General features: G+C 39.8%; 2 protein-coding genes and 1 long non-coding RNA gene across 3 annotated transcripts; 2 read left to right on the top strand and 1 right to left on the bottom strand.

The window, feature by feature from the left end:
• Window positions 1-2722: 2722 nt before the first annotated feature.
• On the bottom strand, window positions 2723-3112 carry LOC135437037 (uncharacterized). Its single transcript, XM_064694856.1, has one exon. The coding sequence runs from the start codon at window positions 3110-3112 to the stop codon at window positions 2723-2725; it is 390 nt and encodes a 129-aa protein (XP_064550926.1).
• Window positions 3113-15459: 12347 nt separating this feature from the next.
• On the top strand, window positions 15460-16857 carry LOC135436871 (ectoderm-neural cortex protein 1-like). The gene is made up of 2 exons (XM_064694635.1): window positions 15460-15619; window positions 15675-16857. The coding sequence occupies exons 1-2, from the start codon at window positions 15534-15536 to the stop codon at window positions 16834-16836; spliced, it is 1248 nt and encodes a 415-aa protein (XP_064550705.1). The 5' UTR covers window positions 15460-15533; the 3' UTR covers window positions 16837-16857.
• An 808-nt stretch (window positions 16858-17665) lies between these two features.
• LOC135436901 (uncharacterized) lies at window positions 17666-18333 on the top strand. Its single transcript, XR_010437623.1, has 2 exons — window positions 17666-17725; window positions 17809-18333. It is a non-coding gene; the product is annotated as an uncharacterized LOC135436901 (long non-coding RNA).
• Window positions 18334-21427: the final 3094 nt, after the last annotated feature.

Here is a 21427-nt window from a genome sequence, read left to right as displayed (position 1 = left end):
AAAAAATATTTGTGATGTATATGCGTTAAAAAATTGGTGTATCATAATCAACGCACAGGCAAATAAAGTGCAAGTCACACGAGAGAAGCAGAGGGAAAAAGCAACCAGGAAACGGAATATTGTGAAAACATGTGTTAAGGAACTGTGTCGGGGCACAACTTGATAAAAAATGATTGAAATGAATGCTTTTAATTCTGGTCAAGGAATTAACTCTAGGAATTTCTGAGAATTGCCAAGCTTATCGAGTTATCAGACCCCTGAGTATCGACACTATGAAAGTATTTTGTGTTAAAGTTAACATGAACTAATATTAAAGAGTTTAGTTAAGATTGAATGGTTGTTCTATTACATTCGGGTTGTTATGACTATCATAACACTTTCGTAATAACTGTTGCCATGCTCCTGAAGCTTTAGCGCCACTTAAACACTTCTAATATTAATGTTATTGGAAATTACGTCCACTCCCCCACTATGATGGATGTCAATGTCAAGTAAATATACTGCTTATCATTGGCAATGACATGCCTCCTCAGTTGCCCCTATTGGAGGCGAAAGCTTACGCCTACCGCAACTGGCTGTCAACATTTTGTTGTTGTTGCTGCTGTTGTAGCCTTTAGCTGAAGTGACACGTAGCTGCAGAGCAGCCATCAACTTGAGCTGATGCCTCATAAATGAATGTTTCTTGGCGGCAGGATGACGTGGCTGGGGAACTCTCAGACTCTTCGCTGGCTATGGCTGACTTGGCAACTGTAAACGAGTCATAAATACAAGTACATGGTACAGTATTTATATCTTTTTATGTATCTCAGTTCGTGCAACAATTCATGAAATATTAAATACGCTTTGTGTTTGAACAGGCAGCAAGGCGGGCGCTGAGGAAATGTTGAAATTAAATGATACCAAATAATGTGATTATTGGCCGCTGTCGTTGTTGTTCCCGTTGTCATCTTTACTGCTTTGTTGTCAGCTGAGCTGAGTACAATGACTCGGCTGCAATTCAATCTTCTGACTGATGTAGCTGCCGGTTCCACTTGGGCACGCCTGATTGAGCACAACACACAAATATGTGTGAGGACGTGTGTGTATGTGCGCACATTTTATGATTTAACCGCTTTGGTGCTCTTCCTGGTGTTTTCTTCTTCCGTTGTGCCTGGTTTTATTTTGTACATATAGACATTAGCCAATGAGGAGGAAAATCAAAAGACAAATGGCAGCAAGGACCTTTGAATCGCGATGCTTTCACCAATTAGGTGCCTGGTCATGTGCATTGTGCATATTGCAATGCTACGGCTTATCTTACATAATCAGGCCATGCACTAATTAAACACGCACACCACCACCATCACCACCACCATCAGCAGCAGCACCATAAGCCCAACGGCTTTCTTATACAGATACGTACACACATACATGCTCATACTCGTATAGCAAACAACACAGCAGCATCGGCATCAGCATCAGCGCCAGCAGCAGCGACAAGAGCTCAACGGGTCATTTCGCAATTAAGCTGCAGTCGCAGTGGCAGCAGCAGCAGTCGCAGTAGCAATAGCAGTAGCAGTAGCAGCAGTATTGCAGCCATGTATGCGTCTCTATAGCATTTTGTTACTCCGATCCGCTCCCGAAACCCGACCATTTTTCCGCCTGATGATGATGAATGAGTTAAGCGACCGTTGCCTTGTAGCTGCCCATCTAATGAGATACTTTTTCTGCGAAAATGCGGATGCTGCTGTGAGAGCATTGAAAGAGAGAGGGAGAGAGAAAGGAAGAGCTCAAAATCATACGATGTCTCGTCTCGTCTCAGCTCATCTCATCTCATTCCAGTTGCGTTTCAACTGCGTAATCTTTGTCATCCTCTCTATGTATCTATATCTTTTGCTATCTGTTATGTGTGTATATACATACACACACAAACGCTCACACACACACAACACATGCGTGCCTAGGCACTAATTGCGTCTAATTGAATTGCAATTGACCGTGAGTTGGCGTATTTTTCACTCGTTTTTGCCGACCGACCGCCAACGACGACGGGCCCGCTTGATGAAGATTTACGCAGCTGCTTTGATTTGTGTCAACAAAGACGACGCCGGCAACGGCAAAGGCAATGGCAACGTCATTTCAACAGATGCACATTCATGCCTGGCCTTCCGTCAAACATTTAGTCGTGGCGCCAGTGCAATTGCCATTAGCACAACAACAAAGTCGAGGGCGACAGCAAGTGAAGGTATGCATACATCCAATCTTGTGCATATAATTGATCCAGCTCGTTCTGTATTGGCTCTGGCCAAGCTTGTAATAATTTGAATTCCATCCATACCAATATAAAGAAGTCAAGTCGATCAGACATGCAAGACATATCTTTCTATATCAATGTAAAACAAGACTATGTTATTTTTTCCACAAAATCGATAGATATTGTCTTGAAATTTTGTGTTCTAGTTTTTAAATTTATTTATATTATATATTATTTATTTATTTTTTTGTATTATTTCACTTATATTATTCAATAGCAGCATTCTCTTGCCGATTGAAGTTTTGCGAAATAATTTGTTAAACTGCAGTTATTATCTCGCTGCCTATTGCAGTCAGTCTTACTGCAGCGATAATAATTACGACTCTTGTCATCCTCCTTGCCGCTTACCCGACCACCTCGTCAACCATTGCATTCTTCACAAACGTTACCCTTTGCGTTTTGTTTCGTTCTCCACTGTTTTCATTGGCGCTACGCCTTTTTGCCTGCACCTTCGCCACCCTGACCTCCACCCTGACCACCACCACGCCCGCCTCGTCCCCCGCTTCCAGCTCCATCTTCGCCATCTTGTCCTCGTCTTTGATCGTCTTTCTTGTCGCGTTCGCTTTTATTTTCATTACCGCTCTCCTTGCTTTTGCCGCCTCCATCGCCACCACGACCTCCGCCCCCGCTTCCACCTGCACCACCCTTACCACCGCCAGCTCCTCCTTGTCCATCCTTACCCCCGCCACCACCATCTTTCCCGTCCTTACCCCCGCCACCGCCACCTCCACCCTTATCGCCGCCGCGTCCACCATCGCCACCCTTTCCAGTCCCTGCCCCAGTTAAACGATTTTCATTGCCATCTGCGAGTCTAGACATTCCTAAAGTAATTTTTATAGTTTCCAAATTTGAATTATTTGGACAGAAAACCCAAATTACAAATATGTTAAAGTATCAAACTTGCTCCAGTTAAATACAGACGAGACCTACAAATTTGCAATAACAGCATCTCTTAAAGCTTTTAACTTTTTTGGTGAACACAAGATATAAAAATCTTAGCTATAATAGTAGAAATGAGCTATAATAAAAAGTTTGATTATTGATTAGAGCTCTGAAAGTTGTTTGTAATATCATTTCACTTTTTATTATAATATTACATTTTCAAAGACAAAATGTTCTTTAGTATTTTTGAATATACATATATTATAACAATATGTACTTATGGTGAGATACTGATATTTAATACAGACAATCAAAATTCGTCACCACAGTTAAACGCCTTTACTTTTCGCAAATTAACAACTTATACGGCCAAAAGTTTTGCCAACAAAGTTCGTCGAAAGTTGCCAAGCACCTGGTCCCTCACCTTTGTCTGGCTAACACAAAGTTGCTCGACTTGTGGCTGGGGGCGACTTAAAGAAAATATGAAAAATCGATTGGAGCAAAAAAAAGAACTTGTGAGCTTTTCAATTTTATGCAGCGCCGTTCTTGCTGTTCGCCTGCATCCAAAATTTATGTTTACAACTTGCACGCAAAAATAAAAATTGTATTTTTATGGCGAGCGCAGAAAGAATGAACACTTTTTCATGCAATACAATAAAATATTGTTGCAATGTTGGGCGTGCTAGAAAAGTGTCACTGATATGTCAAACTAACAAAACATAAAATGGACATAAACAAAAATCAGGCTAAACATAGTCATACGGCCACAGCATAGCTACAGGACAAGCTTCGGTCTCACCACAAGAGGAGAGCAACCATCATACCCAGGCCAGGATAGATATTTTAAGTTATCTGTGCAAACTTGGTAAGTGGTCGGTGGTCTTCGGTTGGTGGCGGGGTGGGGGTATGAAGGTGCTTGCCAGCGGCTGCGTCACTGCTTCTCCTTTGTTTGTCTTTGCTTAATCTTTTGATAGAAATTTGTATAGCAAAGTTGTACTTTGGACCTTCGCCACGCCCCGTGCCCCGTACCTTCTATCTTCGGTGTTGGTTTTGCTGTGTAAAGTTTTGCGCATTATTTTCACAATGAAGAGCAACAACAATTACTTGGCACACGGTGTTTTTCTTGCCATTGGACTTACAGGTGAAGCAGGTGCGGCTCAACTTTGCAACAGATCAGCACGACAGCAGCAACAACATCATTATCATCATCATCATCATCATCGTCGAACCATTGTCATCATCATTATCACAGTGCCTTGTCACTGTTTCTGCTTAGCTTGAGCTTCTCTTATAATTTACAATCATGTCCTGTAAACTTTGATCCTGATTTACACACTCCCGATGCTGATGTCGGCATTTGTTTTGTACCCACGCCCTCACGTGCCCTGCCGTTCATTGTGTCTCTTGTTATTTACAACGTGCCCAAACCGGCAACAGCTACACAGTTAATTTGGTGCCCCAATGGCTTTCGTGCGGCGTGCTAGGCGGAGGGCGTATACTTAATAATTGGACGGTCAACGGACTCTCTACATAATTATATTCGCCACATGTGACATTTGAAACCAAAGGCGACTCAATGTGTTGCTTGAGTTCTTGGTTGACCAAGGATATTTGTGGCACATTTAAACGAATTTAATTTAAAATCTTCTGAGTACTTTAAGTGAAACGAGTTATTTATGTATGTTTTTTTTGGTTTCTTTTCTTCGTAGTCGATAGATTTTTAATACGGACGGAATAAAAATTAAACTAGAGAGTCCATGTGAAGTGTGTGTATGCTTGTGCGCGTTACCTTGATACTGAGAATAATTATAAGTTAAATTATCCTTATATGCATTTAATCAATACTATGTATTACAAAAACATCAGGACGGTAAAATTGTTTGTCCTTTTAAAGACATCTTGCCCAAAAAGTGTTTAAAGATTTAAATTCGATCAAAGCCAAATATAAATTTAGATCAAGTTTTGACACACTGGATATTATTGATCTCTCCTTAATTAAGTTAATTACCTTCTCCATGGCAAAAATGTAAAGTGCTTCCATCCGCTTCACAGAAAATACACGATTCAATATTTACTCTCTTGCGAAGACAACTACCAGCATTGGCACCTGTGAAAGCCACCAAAAAGTTTTTATAGTGGAGAAATATGGCCGCAAATGTATAATTAAAATATAACTCATTTTCTTAACAAGAAAAGCTACTGTCATTAACATTTTCTGCGACTCTTTTTTCTTATTCTTGAATTTTTGTTGGCAATTGTTTTATGCTGCTGCAGACTCATTTAATTGGTTTAAGTTGAAAGCACTCTTGCTGTCAACTTTCACTAACAACATTCAAGTTTTTTTTTGACATGAAAATGTTAAATGAATTTTGGCCAATTAATCAGAGACACAATCTCACACACGAACACACACACACAAACACACACACGCAGCGTTCGCTATTGCAACTTTTGGCCTGGCAAAGCGCTGCTGAGCCCGACAGCGCATTGCTGCACGCCCCGAGGCGCGATTGTCAGTGAACTTTCACAAGTTGCCACTGCAAGTGGATGGAAATTTTCATTGCAATTAAATTTAGCACAAAAAGTTGGCCAAAAAAATGTCGTGTAACTGTCAGTGGCAAAGAGTGAAGTGCTCGCCAAAATGTTGCCATTTGCATTGCCACTTAAACACACATAAAGGCAGCGTCAGATGGGCGGGCCAGGCATATAAGCACACACACGCACACACATACGTGTAGCTGTCGGTCGCCGGCACGCAAATCGAGTCAAGTTGAATAGGCGGAAGTAGAGCAAGAAATGCGATTGCCAAATTGAGTTGAAGGTTTCGCTTGACTGTGTTTTGTTTGGCCAACTCCGTTAGCTCAGTTGCGCCCTTTGCTGTCTCGCAGTAACAGTCGCAGTTGCAGTCGCAGTTGCAGTCGCAGTTGCAGTCGCAGTTGCAGTCGCAGTAGCTGTCGCTAGCGTTCACAGGGCACTTGGCACTTTGCTGCAATTTTGTAGTTTTGATAAAATTTCGCAAGCATATTAAAAAGTTTTTCGCAACTTCGTTTTTACTTTTGCACATGCCACACGGCCACTAGGGGCGGGCGTGTCACACCCCCCCCCCCCCCCCCTCGCGCCGTGCGCCACACATGCCAGTGACAGGCAAAGGCGGAAGCTGTGCCAGCCACGGCTTGTTTGCTGCCAAAAAATAAAAAGCTGCCAGCAGCGCACTTTGCTTTGCTATTTAATTTTGCAGCTCAAAGGCTTCACAAACTAAGTAAAAGGCACAAGGAGACATTTTGAATGATGAAAACTTTTCAAGTTGTTTACGTACGACTGAGACAACAAAATTGAGTTTGCACTAAAACTATGCTTTAAACAAAAACAATAATAATCAAAACTAGATTTAACTAATTAACGCGTCCAGCCAATGTAATTCGCAATTATATGCTCATAAATTCAACGATAATAGCCACAAAATTAACTTAAACTAAAACACACTTGTTTATATATACATATGTATGGCTTTTATTTTATTTATTTACAATATTGTTGGGGTTTATAATGCATATAAATATGTTTAAATATGAATAATGCCTGCTGTAGACTATGCCAAATATTGCAGTTATTATTGCGTTGCAGCGCGATGTTTGCGGCAATTAAACTCAATTGAGTGTTGCATACTTCTGTGCGCGGCCAGCCCCATTTTTCGCTGGCGCTGCATATAAATTAAATGTTGCAGTAGTGTGTGTGCGCCAACAAAAGCGAATTCAATTTTACATGACAAAACAACCAAATGTGCATCATTGAAAAACCAACGCCTACTTCCTGCCACGCCCAGCAATGGCCCGGGGAGACCTTCGAGGAGACAATAGCTTTAAATTGCTCGATTTAAGAGGCTTTCAGAAAGTGAAGCTTTTGTGAAACTATGCACATATACATATACATATACATATCTGAGTTTGACAGGCAAAACTGTCGTCTTAGAAATGTTGACCTACTTGAGTGGGAGACTTAACTCTTTTTGGCCCCAACTGACTGAGCCGTTATATGTGCAAGTCTTTTAAAGGGTCTGTGATTGTTCGAGAGATTGTTATAAATGGCAAAATCTAAGGACATGCAAACACAATTTAATCATTGTTGTTCGATGGCATCGCTAAGACTTCAAAAGCATTTGCCGAGCATGAACCTGAGCTTTAATTACTTTTTGGCCTGCCATTCAAATGCCACGACCCAGACACAGTGCCCTGGCACATACTCTTGGCCAGTAGCTATTACAGCCGGCTGTAAAATATGGCAAATTCGATATGTAAACGTTTGTTATGCTCGCCAAATTACAACAAAGACGCAAACATCCTTTATGACCGGTGCTTTGCATGCCAAAAGCAAACTGCTATTAGAAACTGCATTTTTTGGTGGAGCCTTAAATTACTCTTGTATTGTGCTTATTCACGGGACTTAGCCATGCTGCCTGCCATTGACACGCACACTCATGCACACAAAGAGATATGCCCACACACGCGCATTGTTATTGTCTGAGGCATGTCTGCCTGTGTGGCAAAAAATGGAGTCATAGCTCCGTGTATTAGTTTACTGGTATGCTTATGCGCTCTATTTCATACACACGCACACACAAACACACAATAAAAATGATTGCATTGGCAAACGCTGACAGGCTGAAACGCGCGTTGCTGCCTGCATATGATGGATGAGCTTGAAGCTATGAAGCAGATGTGACATTTCAAATACCAACATCCAACACACGCACTCACCCACGCACTCACACACACACACACACGGGCGTAGAGCCGAAGCTCATGTGCCAAAAAATGCATTGAACAGTGGAATGAGTTACGGGTAGTCGAGGAGTCACGAGTTTTTATTGAAATTGAATTGTTGATAAGTTTCGTCAACAAAACGTTCGACCAATTCCCACAGCACACACAGCGCAAAAAAATGAATAGAAAAACAACCCCTCCTACACAGGCCCAGCTCTCATAATTGATTTGTATTGTCTGTCGGCTGTAAAGTGCAACGCAAAATAATTGACGAACATTTTTTAAACCCATCAAAACAGCGCGTAGTAAATATAAGAATGCATGTTATTTAAAGGTTTATTGTTGCTTGCCTCTACCTAATAGACAATTATGCAAGTATTTTGACACACATGATCATATTTTGTTAAGCAACAAACTTTATAATCGTTCTCTGTTTAATTTTCAAACCCCCTTTGCTCCATATCCAGATAACCAAAAAATCGATAATTGCTTTTTGTATGGGAATTTTGCATTTATATAGCTTTAAGTTATACATATATCAAACTCACATCCGGATCATGCAATCATTTTCTTTGTACTATCGAAAATACATATATCAGTGAGACTTACTGTAACAGCTTATTCAACCACCACAGACTCTCACTGCGAAAAAATAAATAAAAAATAATTTAATAAAAAGATAAATGTTATTTAACTGGTTTGGTAACAGGTCACGTTCTCCCCAAGTCAACAAAAAGAGATGTTAAATTCCAGGTTCACATAAAACAAAAATAAATCAATTGCGGTTAGTTTTAAGTTTATTAAAAATCATAAAATATTGTGAGAGATTAATTAACAGTTTGTTGGGCACCATGCATAAATAACCGATATATTTATATTTTAATTTTATTTATTTTTTTGTATTTTATATTTTAAGTTATTAAATAAATTATATAGAAAATTCATGCAATTGTTTTATCAATGTTTCAATGTTATAAGTGTTTCAAATGCTCATAGTGTGTAATAAAAAGTGTATACCAAATAATATAATCGAATTCTTGTTCAAGTCTTGGTAGACTTTTGAAAAAAGGCTCAGCAACCGCAAGCCTAACGTTTTAGTACACCAAGTGGCTGTTCGCAGTCAGCTGAAGAGCCTGCGACCGCAAACATTTGGCGATTTCATTCATTTCGTAAGCCCTGACTAGCCAGCAACAAATGTTGCCAGAATGGAGCCACAATTCGTTTAATTTGTGGCTGCCGCACACAAACACAAACACAAATTCAGGCGCGGGCACTAGCACACAAATTGACACACTCAATGGAACCTAGTGTAACCCACATGGGCCCAAGCCGAATCAACATGTTGCTGACCCACAGTGCCACTTCAGGAACCGAACCGAGCAGGAGCCGAGTCGCTGGAGAGCGCGTCTGCGCAATGGCATCGGCGAGAGCGGAGATATAATCCGCGGCTGATGCTGCGGCAGAGGCTGCTCAGTGCTATTACTCAATACAAATACAAATCTCTCAATTGCTTCGAATACGCGAAAGTTGGCCAAAAAAACGCCTAATTCTTGTTCCTGCTAAATGAGCCAAATGCAAAAGCCAAAACATGGGCATTAATTGCCAAGGCAGTTGTTGACTGCGCTCAGACCAGAGACAGTAAAACGAGGCACCGATATTTGACTCTAACCCATTTTTGTTAAGTGCTCACGACTTACAAAAGCCATCATCGTCTTGGAACAATTGCGACTGCGATAGCGACAGGCGCAAGCCAAATGGATGCACATAAAAATTTGTCAAATTATGCCAGAGCTTGAAAATGCCCTACTCGCACGTACGGAGGCCACCTGATGAGCCAAATTGTCTGTCAGACATTAATCAAGACAGGCAAAGCAAAAACATGGAGCAAAAGTCGTAGAGGGTGCCGGCAATTTATGTGGCGCAATTAATTGTGCCGCCTGTGGAATTGGCAACTGCTTTAAAGATAACACTCTCAAATTTAGTCTGGCTGCTGCAATTCGCGGCTCATTTAAATTGCAGGCCAAACCAAAAAACTTGACAACGCGAAACAATTTAGACAACCTTTCGCAATTAGATGATCAGTTGTCTGCTGAGATTTCAAATGCTGACCAAGTTAATGGCACTTAAACATAATATTTGAATTATTTGCCGGCACCATAATTAATTAAATGTAAAAATGTTTGAAAATTGAATCCGAAAATAATCAAGCAGTTGTTGTTCCAGCTGCAAAGCATTTTCGATTTGCTTGTCTATGACAAAATACCATGGCCAAGCGTCAATCAGCTTACACACTTCGACAGTCTTAGCACGTTTGTTTAATTTGTTCATAATTAGTTGGCATTTGGCCGTATTTTGTCAACTTCAGAGGCCTAAGCCAACCCAAAACCGCCTCCCACCTACCGTCTCTAGCAGCGTTACACAAACATTTTCATTATATTTATACCGAACTCTTGCTCTGAACCTGCCTGTGGGTTGCCGGGGTTATATATTTTTGTTGTTGTCCTATTGCTTTTTGGCAAAACGTTTTAGCCCTCACCCACTTCAATTTCGCTTTCCTTTTATTTATTTCATTTTTTCCGCTTTTCTTTTTTTTTGTGTTGTGTTTATGCACTCTTTGACCGATTTTCCGTTGTCGCCAGTTATTTGCTGTTGCCTGCTTTGACAGCTCGTTGAGTTTATCCTGTCAATACAAAGCCACGTTTGCCCACACACACATACACACATATACACATTTGCAAAGATTGCCAGCCTTTGACTAGAGGATTTAGCCAGTAATGGCTGGCACTGGGCTTTCATTGACTCCATCGAAGTTGGCCGCTAGGATTGATCGATCGACTGATTGATTAATTGACACTTTGCACATTAATTAGCCGGCTGGCTGGCCGCTAGCCGAGTCAACTAAACAAACGCCATGGTCACCAGCGGCTGGCGCGTCGCCTATTTAAAAGCTTTAACATGGTCTTTCACTTAAAGACTGACAATGACCAACTAGCTCACTTGCTCTACCAACTGTAGCTTTTAGCCCACATATACGCCAAGTAACCATTATTGATGGACACTCCAAATCTGCTGCTTCTAGACTTTTGCTCATTAGAAATTATGACAATCCGCTAAGCAACTCGGAGTCCAAGCTGATAACTGATTAATAAACTCATTACAACTTTGCTTATATTCGTACATGGCGTTGATTAAGAAACAGATTCACACGCTTGAAACTTTGCCCTGGCATTTAATTAAAAAAGTTGCGCTCCTCTTTATTTATGTGCTCTGATCGGGACTGTCTGTTATCCAAAAATACATAACAACAAATATACCAAAGAGCTCGCAACAATTCACATATTATTATGCTATTCCAAAAACTTGTAGTTTTATTTTGATTAAATGTGTCTGCGACGTGTATCTGCACAATGACAGCAGATGTCTCCTTCTCAACTCCCATTGACTATTTGTCTATGTATTGCTTATGATACTTGTTATCCAGGTTTCTTTTTTTTTCGCCCTAGTTCAATTATTCGAAAAGCAGTTTTATCTAACTATTTTGTTGTTCCAGCTTTAAAATTAGTTACAAAGTTCAGCATCATGCATTTATTGTTCTAAAAAAAACTTTAAACCTTAATTTGAAGATAATCCTGCCAAGCCTGTACTTAAGCCCAGAGACAAGTGTAATCCCATTTTTTACTTACCCCATACAATTACATCACATAGAGTAAATACAGAAAAATTTAGAAATTGTACCGAACAGTGTTCCATCGAAAATTAAGTTACTACATGAAAAACTTTTTTTAATAAGATATTTTGACCAAATTCAACTATTTCTAGTTTGCCGATTCTCCTCACATATCTGCAAGACCGTAAGCATTAATTCTACAAGGGTATTCCATCTTCGGCGAACCGAAGATTAAAGATTTTTTTAAACAATAATAATTTTGTGGCCATTTTATAGAAATTGTAGCAATGTATGCGCTTGTCATAATTTTAATTAATAAATTGCCCCGGATTCATTTAAGCGAATATTGGTTGACGCCGACAGTTTTCTAAAAAAATAATTATAAATAATAAATAAAAAATGAAATACTTTGGAATCAAATGAACTGATAAGTTATTAACATGGCTGTCAAAACGATGAACAATTATAACGTAACATATTATTGATAAACTATACTTATGTTCGCGTATGAAATAACTTTATGAAGTGTGAATTTGTTTCTGCTGTTGTTAATTATTTATCGTATTTAATTTTGTTGCCATGTATGGCGCAAATTATGCTCAGCATTCCGGAAATTTAATTTTAATAATTCTACATACATACACATTTTTAGAATGTGTTAAAATACATATAGTATTTAGTAGAATAAATAAAAAAGGCATAAAAGGGCAGGAGATAAATTTTGCAAAACTTTAATAATGAAGCTGTGCGTTTCTAAATATTATATTTTCACCGGTTCACTATATTTGATAATTGCTATTCCATAGTTAGTGAACCAATGTAACATATTAGATGTGATTTGAAAAGTAATAAATAAAAGTGTTATTCTCTATATATAAAACTGTTTGTCCTGACTGACTGACTGACTGATTGATTGACTGGTTGACTGATTGGTGATCAACGCACAGCCCAAATCGTAAGAGCTAGGAAGCTGAAATTTTCACTGTAGTTACCTTTTGTGATGAATGTGCACTTTAAGACGAAGTTTCGGGAAATTCCACTTGCATCTGTGGAAAAATCGCGAAAAAAGTTTGTAGGAAACTTTGTTGCTTACCATCCGATCATCCTCAAACTCATTTCCAAAGATATTTGAGTGAATTTATTTTATACGGGCAAGCCCAGGGTATACCAGCTTGTTTTGTATATTATGTCACATGAATACGGTGCCAATACAGGGTATTAACGAGTCACATAAGGTGCGTTTCTAATGCGCTTGCCAATGTTCATTATAAATACAGAAATACATTTACCACAGAAATTAAATAAATAAAATTTTCGTAATTACCGCGAATATTTTTCCTATAAAAGCATTTAAATGGAGTTGACAGATGCACATATTTGCAGAAATATTTATTAAGTTGAATTGAACAAAATATAAATTAGTTTCGTCGTGTTTTTATACCCTATATAAATAAAATGTACCAGCAACTTACATGTCAAATAAAAAAGAGATAGAACATAGAACATTTGGTCAATATTTATAGCTAAAAGTAAAGTAGAAACTTGTAGTAAAAGCGTGAATAAGAATTAAAGCTAATGTTTAAAAGTCAAGATTATTAAGATTGAAGTAAAGATATAAGTAATTCACATATAAATCTAAGTTAATAAATAGACAGACCGAAGACACGCTTACAGTTTTCAAAAAATAACTCTACAACTAACACTAAAGAAATAGCTATGAACATTGTTATATGTGGACTTTTATCTAGAGCAGCAAACAATTCCTTTGTCGTGGGAATAAATAACAAAATGGCCGTCAGTTAGCTTTCAACTGGCAACTGATGACATATTATTTCTTATTGTTGTTGTTGGCTTTGTTTTCCATTAAACAATTGATGCTGTGCTGCTGTCGTTGCCTTGTCCTTGTGCTTGTTGCGACTACACATATAAATTATATTTTAATAAGAAAACAAACGAAAAATTCAATGGCGCCATAAAGCATAAAAAGACGCTGAAAAATACTTAAGCACGTGCGTGTCTGTGACTCTGTGTGTGTGCTGGAAAAACAATAAGCGTGTGTTTGACGCACAGAGTCACAGGCAAAAAGAAAAGTAAACAATGAAACATTTTTGGAAACGAAACGGAAACAAGGCATAGGAAAACGCACGCCGACGACTCGATTAAGTAGCATAAAGTGATGATAAATGCGACATTGAGCAACAATAAATTTTGCGTTTGCCCTTGTTCTGCTCTCCATTCCAGCCGTTGTTTGTTGTCGCTGTTGTCGCTGTTGTTTGCTGTTCGCTGTTCTTGTTGTTGTGTTATTGTGTTTTTTCCTAGCAGTGCTTGCCATTGACGTGTTTGACTTATTGATGCTGCGTGCCGGGATTACCGAGGGCCCAAGCGGCGTATGAGCGACATCGGAACGGCCGAGCATAACGCTGATTATTAGCATTTTGATGTCGCCGACATGTGCTTGGGTGAGTGCAGACTTGTGTCTATAGCCGTATAGCTGTATAAACATATAGCCACATAGCTGTGTTTAGCTGTCTGCGTACTGTTTATGTTTATATTTTCGCTGCTCATTCAATTGTTTTGCTTATGGTAATTTGAAATTCATTGGCCAGGGCCCAGAACCGACAATCGTATCGGCTTTATGGCACTGCAGCAGCATTAAAGCTTAAATTCAATTTGCATTTCAATTTCGAATTCAATTGAATCTTCCATAATCTCTTCGTTTGAATACATCAAATTTGTCCAGCATCAAGTACGTCATTAGAAACGTAAACAATTCATGAATTTCTGCTTAAGGCCGAGCCTGGCCCAGAACAAGTTCTTTCCACGGCCGTTTGTTCTGACATTTGAGCCACTTACACGCTGCATCCGAGGCAATTTTTCAGCTTCATTGCAGGCAATGCATTCGCGCGATGGTAAAGGCAAAAGTTTTCCACTTAAAAAACGCCGCAAAGTTGCCTTAACGCTTGCGAACAGCCCCGAAGTTGGCTATGGGAAGGATTGCAAAATTTGTTGTTTGCTTTTATTTTGCTGGCAATGCTCCATTTGCTTTTTGCGAGTTGCCGCAAGTTGTGGCACTTGCCACCACCAGCGAGACGAGCCGAAGCTGTTGCTGAGCTTGAGACTACTTTGGCTAACATTGTGCAGCACTTGCGCTTTAAATATTGCATTAAGTTGGCGTTGACTGAACCGAAACGGAAACGCAAGTAAATGCACAGAAATACATTTAAATCTCGGAGGCAGAGTGCAGCCCACACCACACTTAGGTAGACGCCCTTTATTGCAGTTGCAGCTGCAGTTATGGTCGATGAATAAGGAGCAGCTTTATTGAATATCATAGAATTGTTCCTATTAGCAAAGGCCAGGGTACACACTCGATGGTCAGGCAATTGCTTAATTGCAGCTTAAGCTAACTTTTGCCAACCCTCCCCCCTGCCTCACCATTCCTGTGGTCACCACCTGCTAGGTCGGCCGGCCAACTGGGGAACTGGCTTGCTTGTTGTTGGTACATAAAATCTTGCCCGGCCTTCACTTAAAGTCATTGCCTGTAATGACTGGAATTTGTGGTTGCCCTGATTCGAGATGAGGTGGCCAGCACATGGCACTTGCTGCCCGCCTGCCCTTCTGACTGCACAGATATATGCCGGACTTCCACTCAAGCGAAGCCCTTAAGCCGAAGCTGGCACTAAAAGCGAGCAGCTAACTAGGGATTTCAAATCCTGTATATAGCCTAGCAGTGTTAGGTGCTGCTTAAATGCAGTTCAAGTGATGTTTTTCCAGGCCCTATTTGCCAGCCGCAAATAAACCTGCTAATAGTACAAATATTGTGTTAAGACAGCAACAGCAACAACAACAACATCAATGACTGAAACAAGTGTGCTTTGATTTTTATTTTGTATAGTAAATAAGCAAAATAAGATAAATTTCATGTTACACGATGAGCGAGTCAAAGGCGAAGGATGCGATTGAGCAGGTGGAAGACTGCACGTTGCCTGCTGATAACAAACTGACGATTGGAAAGCTGTAAGTAAACTTATCAGCTAAAAAACAAGCAGCGCTAGCAAAGAATTATTTGCAGAGATGTAAAGACACTGAAAAAGGTTACCGAGAGTTGCCGAGAATGCCCGGAAAACGCTTATACGCCTTTGGAGCCGCGTACTCTCGATGAAATGGGTTTCATATTTGATGAGTCTATCAAATGTCACCTTATATGTGATCAAGAAAATCTGAAGGCTGCTATTGCCAAAGTTGTGGAAGATCGCATTTACACCGATGTCCAGGTGAAAGTGCATGGTCACATTTTTGATTGCCATTTGGCCGTGCTGCATGTGTCCACGGAATACTTTAAGCAGTTCAGCTCAACGAACTTAATAGTTCTCAACGAGCCGGAGGTAACGAAAATTGGCTTTGAGAAGGCCTATGAATGGATGACCAAGCAGGACGCAGGGCCCCAGCGCGAAGGGATTGTGGACTTATATCTGACAGCGCGCTTTCTGAAAATGCCGCCACTGATAAACCAGCTGTGGTATTGCTTCGAAAATATCGAGTTCTTCCGCGAGGGAGAGGCCTTCAAGCTATATATACAGGCCGTACCCTATGAGACGAGCACATTGCAATCCCTGCTGCTGACGCGAATAAGCCGCTTCTTTTTATCTGCAGTGGCGACAATCGAGTATCTGCAGCTGAAACCGGAGCAAATCTATGACATGCTCAAGACGAGCATCATCAGCGTCAACTCTGAGATGGAGGTCTTTATGAGCGCCTTTCGCTGGATGATGTACGACTGGGAGGCGCGGAAAGCACATACCGAGCTGCTTATGAAAGCCATTAGATTCAATCTGATGCCAGCCTGGTATATACTCTCCCTGAAAACGAAGCAGACGCTGCCAGAGCTGAAGGAACTGCTCGACAATCCCGTCGTGCAGTCCGCGATCAATGTGGGCCTTTCGTATACGGTGACACAACATTTCATGAATTCCGATTCCGCGTTGCAGGAACCATTGCAAATGCAGCAAGCACAGCAGCGTGAATGGATCATCGATGATATCGCGCCCCATCATCATATGTACAAGTGCCCCAATTGGCAGTACTTGAACTATGAGCTCTTCAATGTCTATCTCGAGCAGGTCATCACTGCTGGACCGCACTTTTACAAAACCCTAAAGTCTTACAAGCCCTCGAATTTGATGCCCTGCTGCCAGGCGGTGGTTCAAAATTCCAAATATATATCGGATATGTAATTTTCTCTAACATTTCACCAATCGATTTGCCAATTCTCATTTACTAGGGGGACTCTAGGGTTAGCTGCTTTGTGTGAGCGCTGCAGGTCAAAAACACACCCTAGGGTGCTATTTAATTGCTACAAATAAAATTAGTAGCCCGAGCAACTGCTGGGGCCGCCCTTCGAGCTTTGCTATCACATTGGCATTTAGCGATTCCAATTAGCTCAATGGCAGCCATTTGCTGAATTAATAGTTAACGCTTATGAACTAAACGTCGCGACCTCGCATTGTGTGTGCGTCTCAGTGTGTACGTGTGTGTGTGCCTGTGTGTGTGTGTGTGTACATTGAACTTATTTATGTTTGCCAAACACTAGCAATATACAGATACAGTCACAACACTTTAATAATTGTGTATGCAGGCGGTAATCAAAAACATGCAAAAATTTAAATAAACATGGAAGTCACAACAAAAGCACCAACAATAAAAAACTATTGTTCAAATATTTTGATAAAAATATCACAATTAACAACTGCTGCACATTTCGAAAAAATATAATTCATTTGCACTTGATTCTGTATTTGCACAGATTTCAACTGTGTTTTTCCGGATTTCCTGAATTATGCACCGCTCATTTTTTTCCTGAATATATTTCTGTTTTAGATTTGCAAACTTATTTCGTAGGCAAGGTTGTCTTTAAATTTTGAAAATTGTAGGCTGTCATTTGTAAGGATTCGAAAGGATTAAATTGTCGCTATGTAAAACGTTTTTAGCCGGGGGAACTATAGAAACTTATGGAGAACACAATCGCCCAACACCAAAGAATAGCAGGCCATATGATTTTTACGGAAAACTTTTAAAATCCATACATAACATTACATATTCAAACTCAAGTCTATTATTTTATTGGTATGTAAAATGGTTTGTTGTAATTCGTATGATGCCATTGAAAATAACAAAAAGAAAAACTCATTGATCATCGTATTTCGTAGCTCAAAGAAAAAACGATGTATTAAATTTGGGATTATGTCATATTATTTTAAATGTCTGCAATTGACCCGCCATCGATAAATCAATTACTGGGCATTCACTGGCGATTATCAGAGATATTAATCTCTTCTTTTTTCGATTTCAAGCACAGATATATAGTGGAAAGTAGCAAAAAGGATGCACCAGCGACTGTCAAAGTCGACTGCCTGTGCACATAATGATTGATGAATGCAATTAAAAGTGGGGAAAGTAAAAAACAAACGATGAGTCCAGATGATCCGACTGCAAGAAAGTCTGATAAACTAACTTGTCGCTGCCAATTGGTTTTTACCCTATTAACTAGACCTACAGCGAAGCTGTCCCGCCTAAGAATTGTGTGATGCTCATGGGAACATAACAATGCATTGCCAATATATTCATTTTATCTTTAATCCCATTCCCGAATCTACTACTAGCCATAACAAAAGCAAATTCAATTTGGCTGCTCATTGGCAAGAATAACAGCAACAACAAATGTGATAAGCCTATTGTGGTTTTGTTTGGTTCTTTAATTGGCATCACACCCCACATACACACAGACAAACTCACACACATACTTTGGCACTTTGGTAAGCGGGACATGCAACAAACAAAAGCGGCTTTACTTTTCATGTTTTGTGGCGACTGCGTTTTGAGGCGCCATTACTCACAGCTCTGAGAATGGCATAACGATGCCGCTGGCACTGACAGTAAGGGATGCAGAGGCTGGCCGAGGGGGGACTAACTATTAGCTGGCATTTCGCTGGCACGCAAAGTTTTCTGCAATTGTTTCAATTGTCAAACCGGCAGCCAAAGTTGCCGAAAAGTTTTCGCCTGCTCTGCCGTAATTAAAGTGCCCCAACGTCAAGGCTGGACTTAAAGCCGAATTCTCTAATTAACCATTTCTAATTGGATATTCCTAAGCGATTGCCGTATTTCAATTAAAATACACCCTGATAAGACATCGAACTTTTCAATTTATTATGCAACCGATTGTATCTTGATTAGTTATATATGTGTGTATTGATGTATGTGTGATGCATTGTTTTAATTGTCGCAATCAATAGAAAAGAATCTATTGCTTTCCTCAAACTGAAAGTATTCGAAAATCGGATTTAAGGGCAAGCACAGGGTAGAGCTCTATTGATAGGGACCCCATTTAAGTCATATTAGTTATGATTGGAGTGGAAATTTGGCGCACTTCATCTGCTATGGCAACCACAGCTACAAGTCTGAATAATTCGCTTATTGCAATTAAAAGCAATTATGCTCGATGTTCTGGAAACCACAAACTCATTAGCTCGGTACACCAAAACCACAATGCAGCAAAACGCTTAGCCACAACAACAACAAATACCAGCAGCAACAGCATTGCTACCCTACACAAATACACATACACATTATGTACACGGACACACGGGGGGCTGGGGGGGAACTCATTTACATACTCGGGATTGACACGGGGCAGGCATTGAATTCTAAAAGCTCGATCGCCTTTCAAATTGCAAAACTTGAGCCACTTTTCATGGTAAACAATTTTTTTTGGCCACATCGTTTTTGGAGATGTGTATGTGAAGTGTCCAGTGAGTGGTCGAGGTGGTTGAAATGTTTGGTTAGAAGGTTTTATGCATATGTCAGACATGTGAGAAATTCCATTAGGAAGTTTTCTTTGTTTGCATAACATTTGCATCTCTAACGGAAAATAAAACTATTTATTTGTGGCCAGAATGGGTCGGTTTGTGTTCGCACAGATTTTAAGTGTGTCTCTATGTTTGTGTATATGGTCAGCCAGACCTAGAATTTTATTATTATTATTATTTTGTAATGGCTTTAAGTGTGTGCAAAGCCAGAGCAAAGAAAAAATCATTTGCATAAAATCGATTAAAACATTTCCAACAAATCGAATGCATACTGAACGCAAATGAATACAAAAAAATCAAAACCAACTTTATGCGGCCCTTTGTCGTCCAAAATACTTGCCCTTTGCTTATAGGTAGGCATCCGCTTTGTCATCAGCTGAGCAGTAAATAATACAAACTCACTTTTAAGAACCCAAGCACACATGCGCATACACACATTTCGACATTTTAAATGCTTCCTTTTAACAAAAGGAGCTTACATTTAAAATGGGTTAAACACAACAAATATTATGTTATGTGTTGCAAATATTTGCAAAAAGGGTTACGCTTTGTAAATGAGCTTTTAAGTCCTTGGATTATTGGCACGCATATTGTGATGTATTAACAAAAAGTCGAACTATTAATAAAATACAAAAGCATGAATATATGAATATATATATATTATATAAAGGAATAGAGAATAAGCCACCAAATATATTATACTGCAAATTTGCTGTTGTTGAGCAATATCCAGAGACCTTAAATGCAATGCAACCTAATTACCACGCTTGGCGTCATCAACTTGGAGTTGAGTCTGCCTGTTGGATATATTTAAATAATATACACAATTCTTACCAAATTTTTTTCGATTTATTTGTGCAGTGTATTATATTACAAATAGTTAATATGAATCTTAAGTTATTTGCGTTGATTTATTTGTTATCTAAAACTTTCCTAAATATGAGTTATACATATCTCTAAAACAAATTGATTTACAACTGAATTGGGCCTTAGCTGGATCCGCCCACTCTGCATTGAATGCAAGCCAGAAAGCAAGTTATAAGAGTCAACTACGCATAGTTGTGTAAATTGTGATAAATATCTGACGAGGATGTGAATGTGTTGCCTTAAGTCAGTTTAATAAGGATTTGGGCAGGCGAATCTAGTTGCTAAGATGTGCAAGGTTGACGTGGCTCGTTGAACATCGTTTATGGCGAAAATGGATACGTAATTAGATTATGCAAACAAATGTCAAAGTTATTTGTGTTTCATTTCTTAAGCAAGCAAAGTTAATTAATTAGTGTACAACTTTAAGCTGGGCCAGGCAGAAAGGCAGACAGACTGCTCAGCTTGCCAGCAAATTCTTGCTCTCAGCATTGGCATGAAATTACAATAATTTAAGAACTTTTGCTTCAGCTCACTTAAGAACTCAGTCAATGAGCAATGGCTGCAGCATCCGTGCAACTACTCGTAGGACCAGGTCCCTGTTAAGGACAAGTACTATGATGAAGCTCGGAGGATGCACTGTTCGCTTGGCGGCATTAATGGTAACTTAAGCTCTTGCTGGATGTTGCGACAATAGCAAAAACAACAAATATGTCAAATATAAAAGACGAAGCCAGGCCCCCCTCACTGGGACGGAGCTGAGACGGCCGCAATGCCACAACTCGTCTGTCAAATGCAAATTCAAAAGACAAATGAAGATGAAAATTAACGCGTATTTGGGGTGCATGCCAAGCTAAGCCAAACAAAGTGCAACACCATGAGATATAACTCCAGACACTGTTCGAGAAACAATTGGAGAGGGATTTTATTGTCGGTTTTTGTTGGCACTGCTAATGAAGCATCAGTTTAGCGGCCTTTGTCGCTCTCAAATGTCAAACCCCAAATGCAAATGCAGTGTGCATCCGAATAGGGAAAGTTTTGGCGGCCACAACAAACTACAAGATACAAACTTGAAGATATAAAATGAAAGTCTGTATTC

Source organism: Drosophila montana, unplaced genomic scaffold (assembly GCF_035044405.1).
Source record: "Drosophila montana isolate Dmon_TW-CO22-7 unplaced genomic scaffold, ASM3504440v1 contig_3733_1, whole genome shotgun sequence".
Classification (NCBI taxonomy): Eukaryota; Metazoa; Arthropoda; class Insecta; order Diptera; family Drosophilidae; genus Drosophila; species Drosophila montana.
Note: the sequence above shows the minus strand (reverse complement) of the source record. Positions and strands in the feature narration are given on the sequence as shown.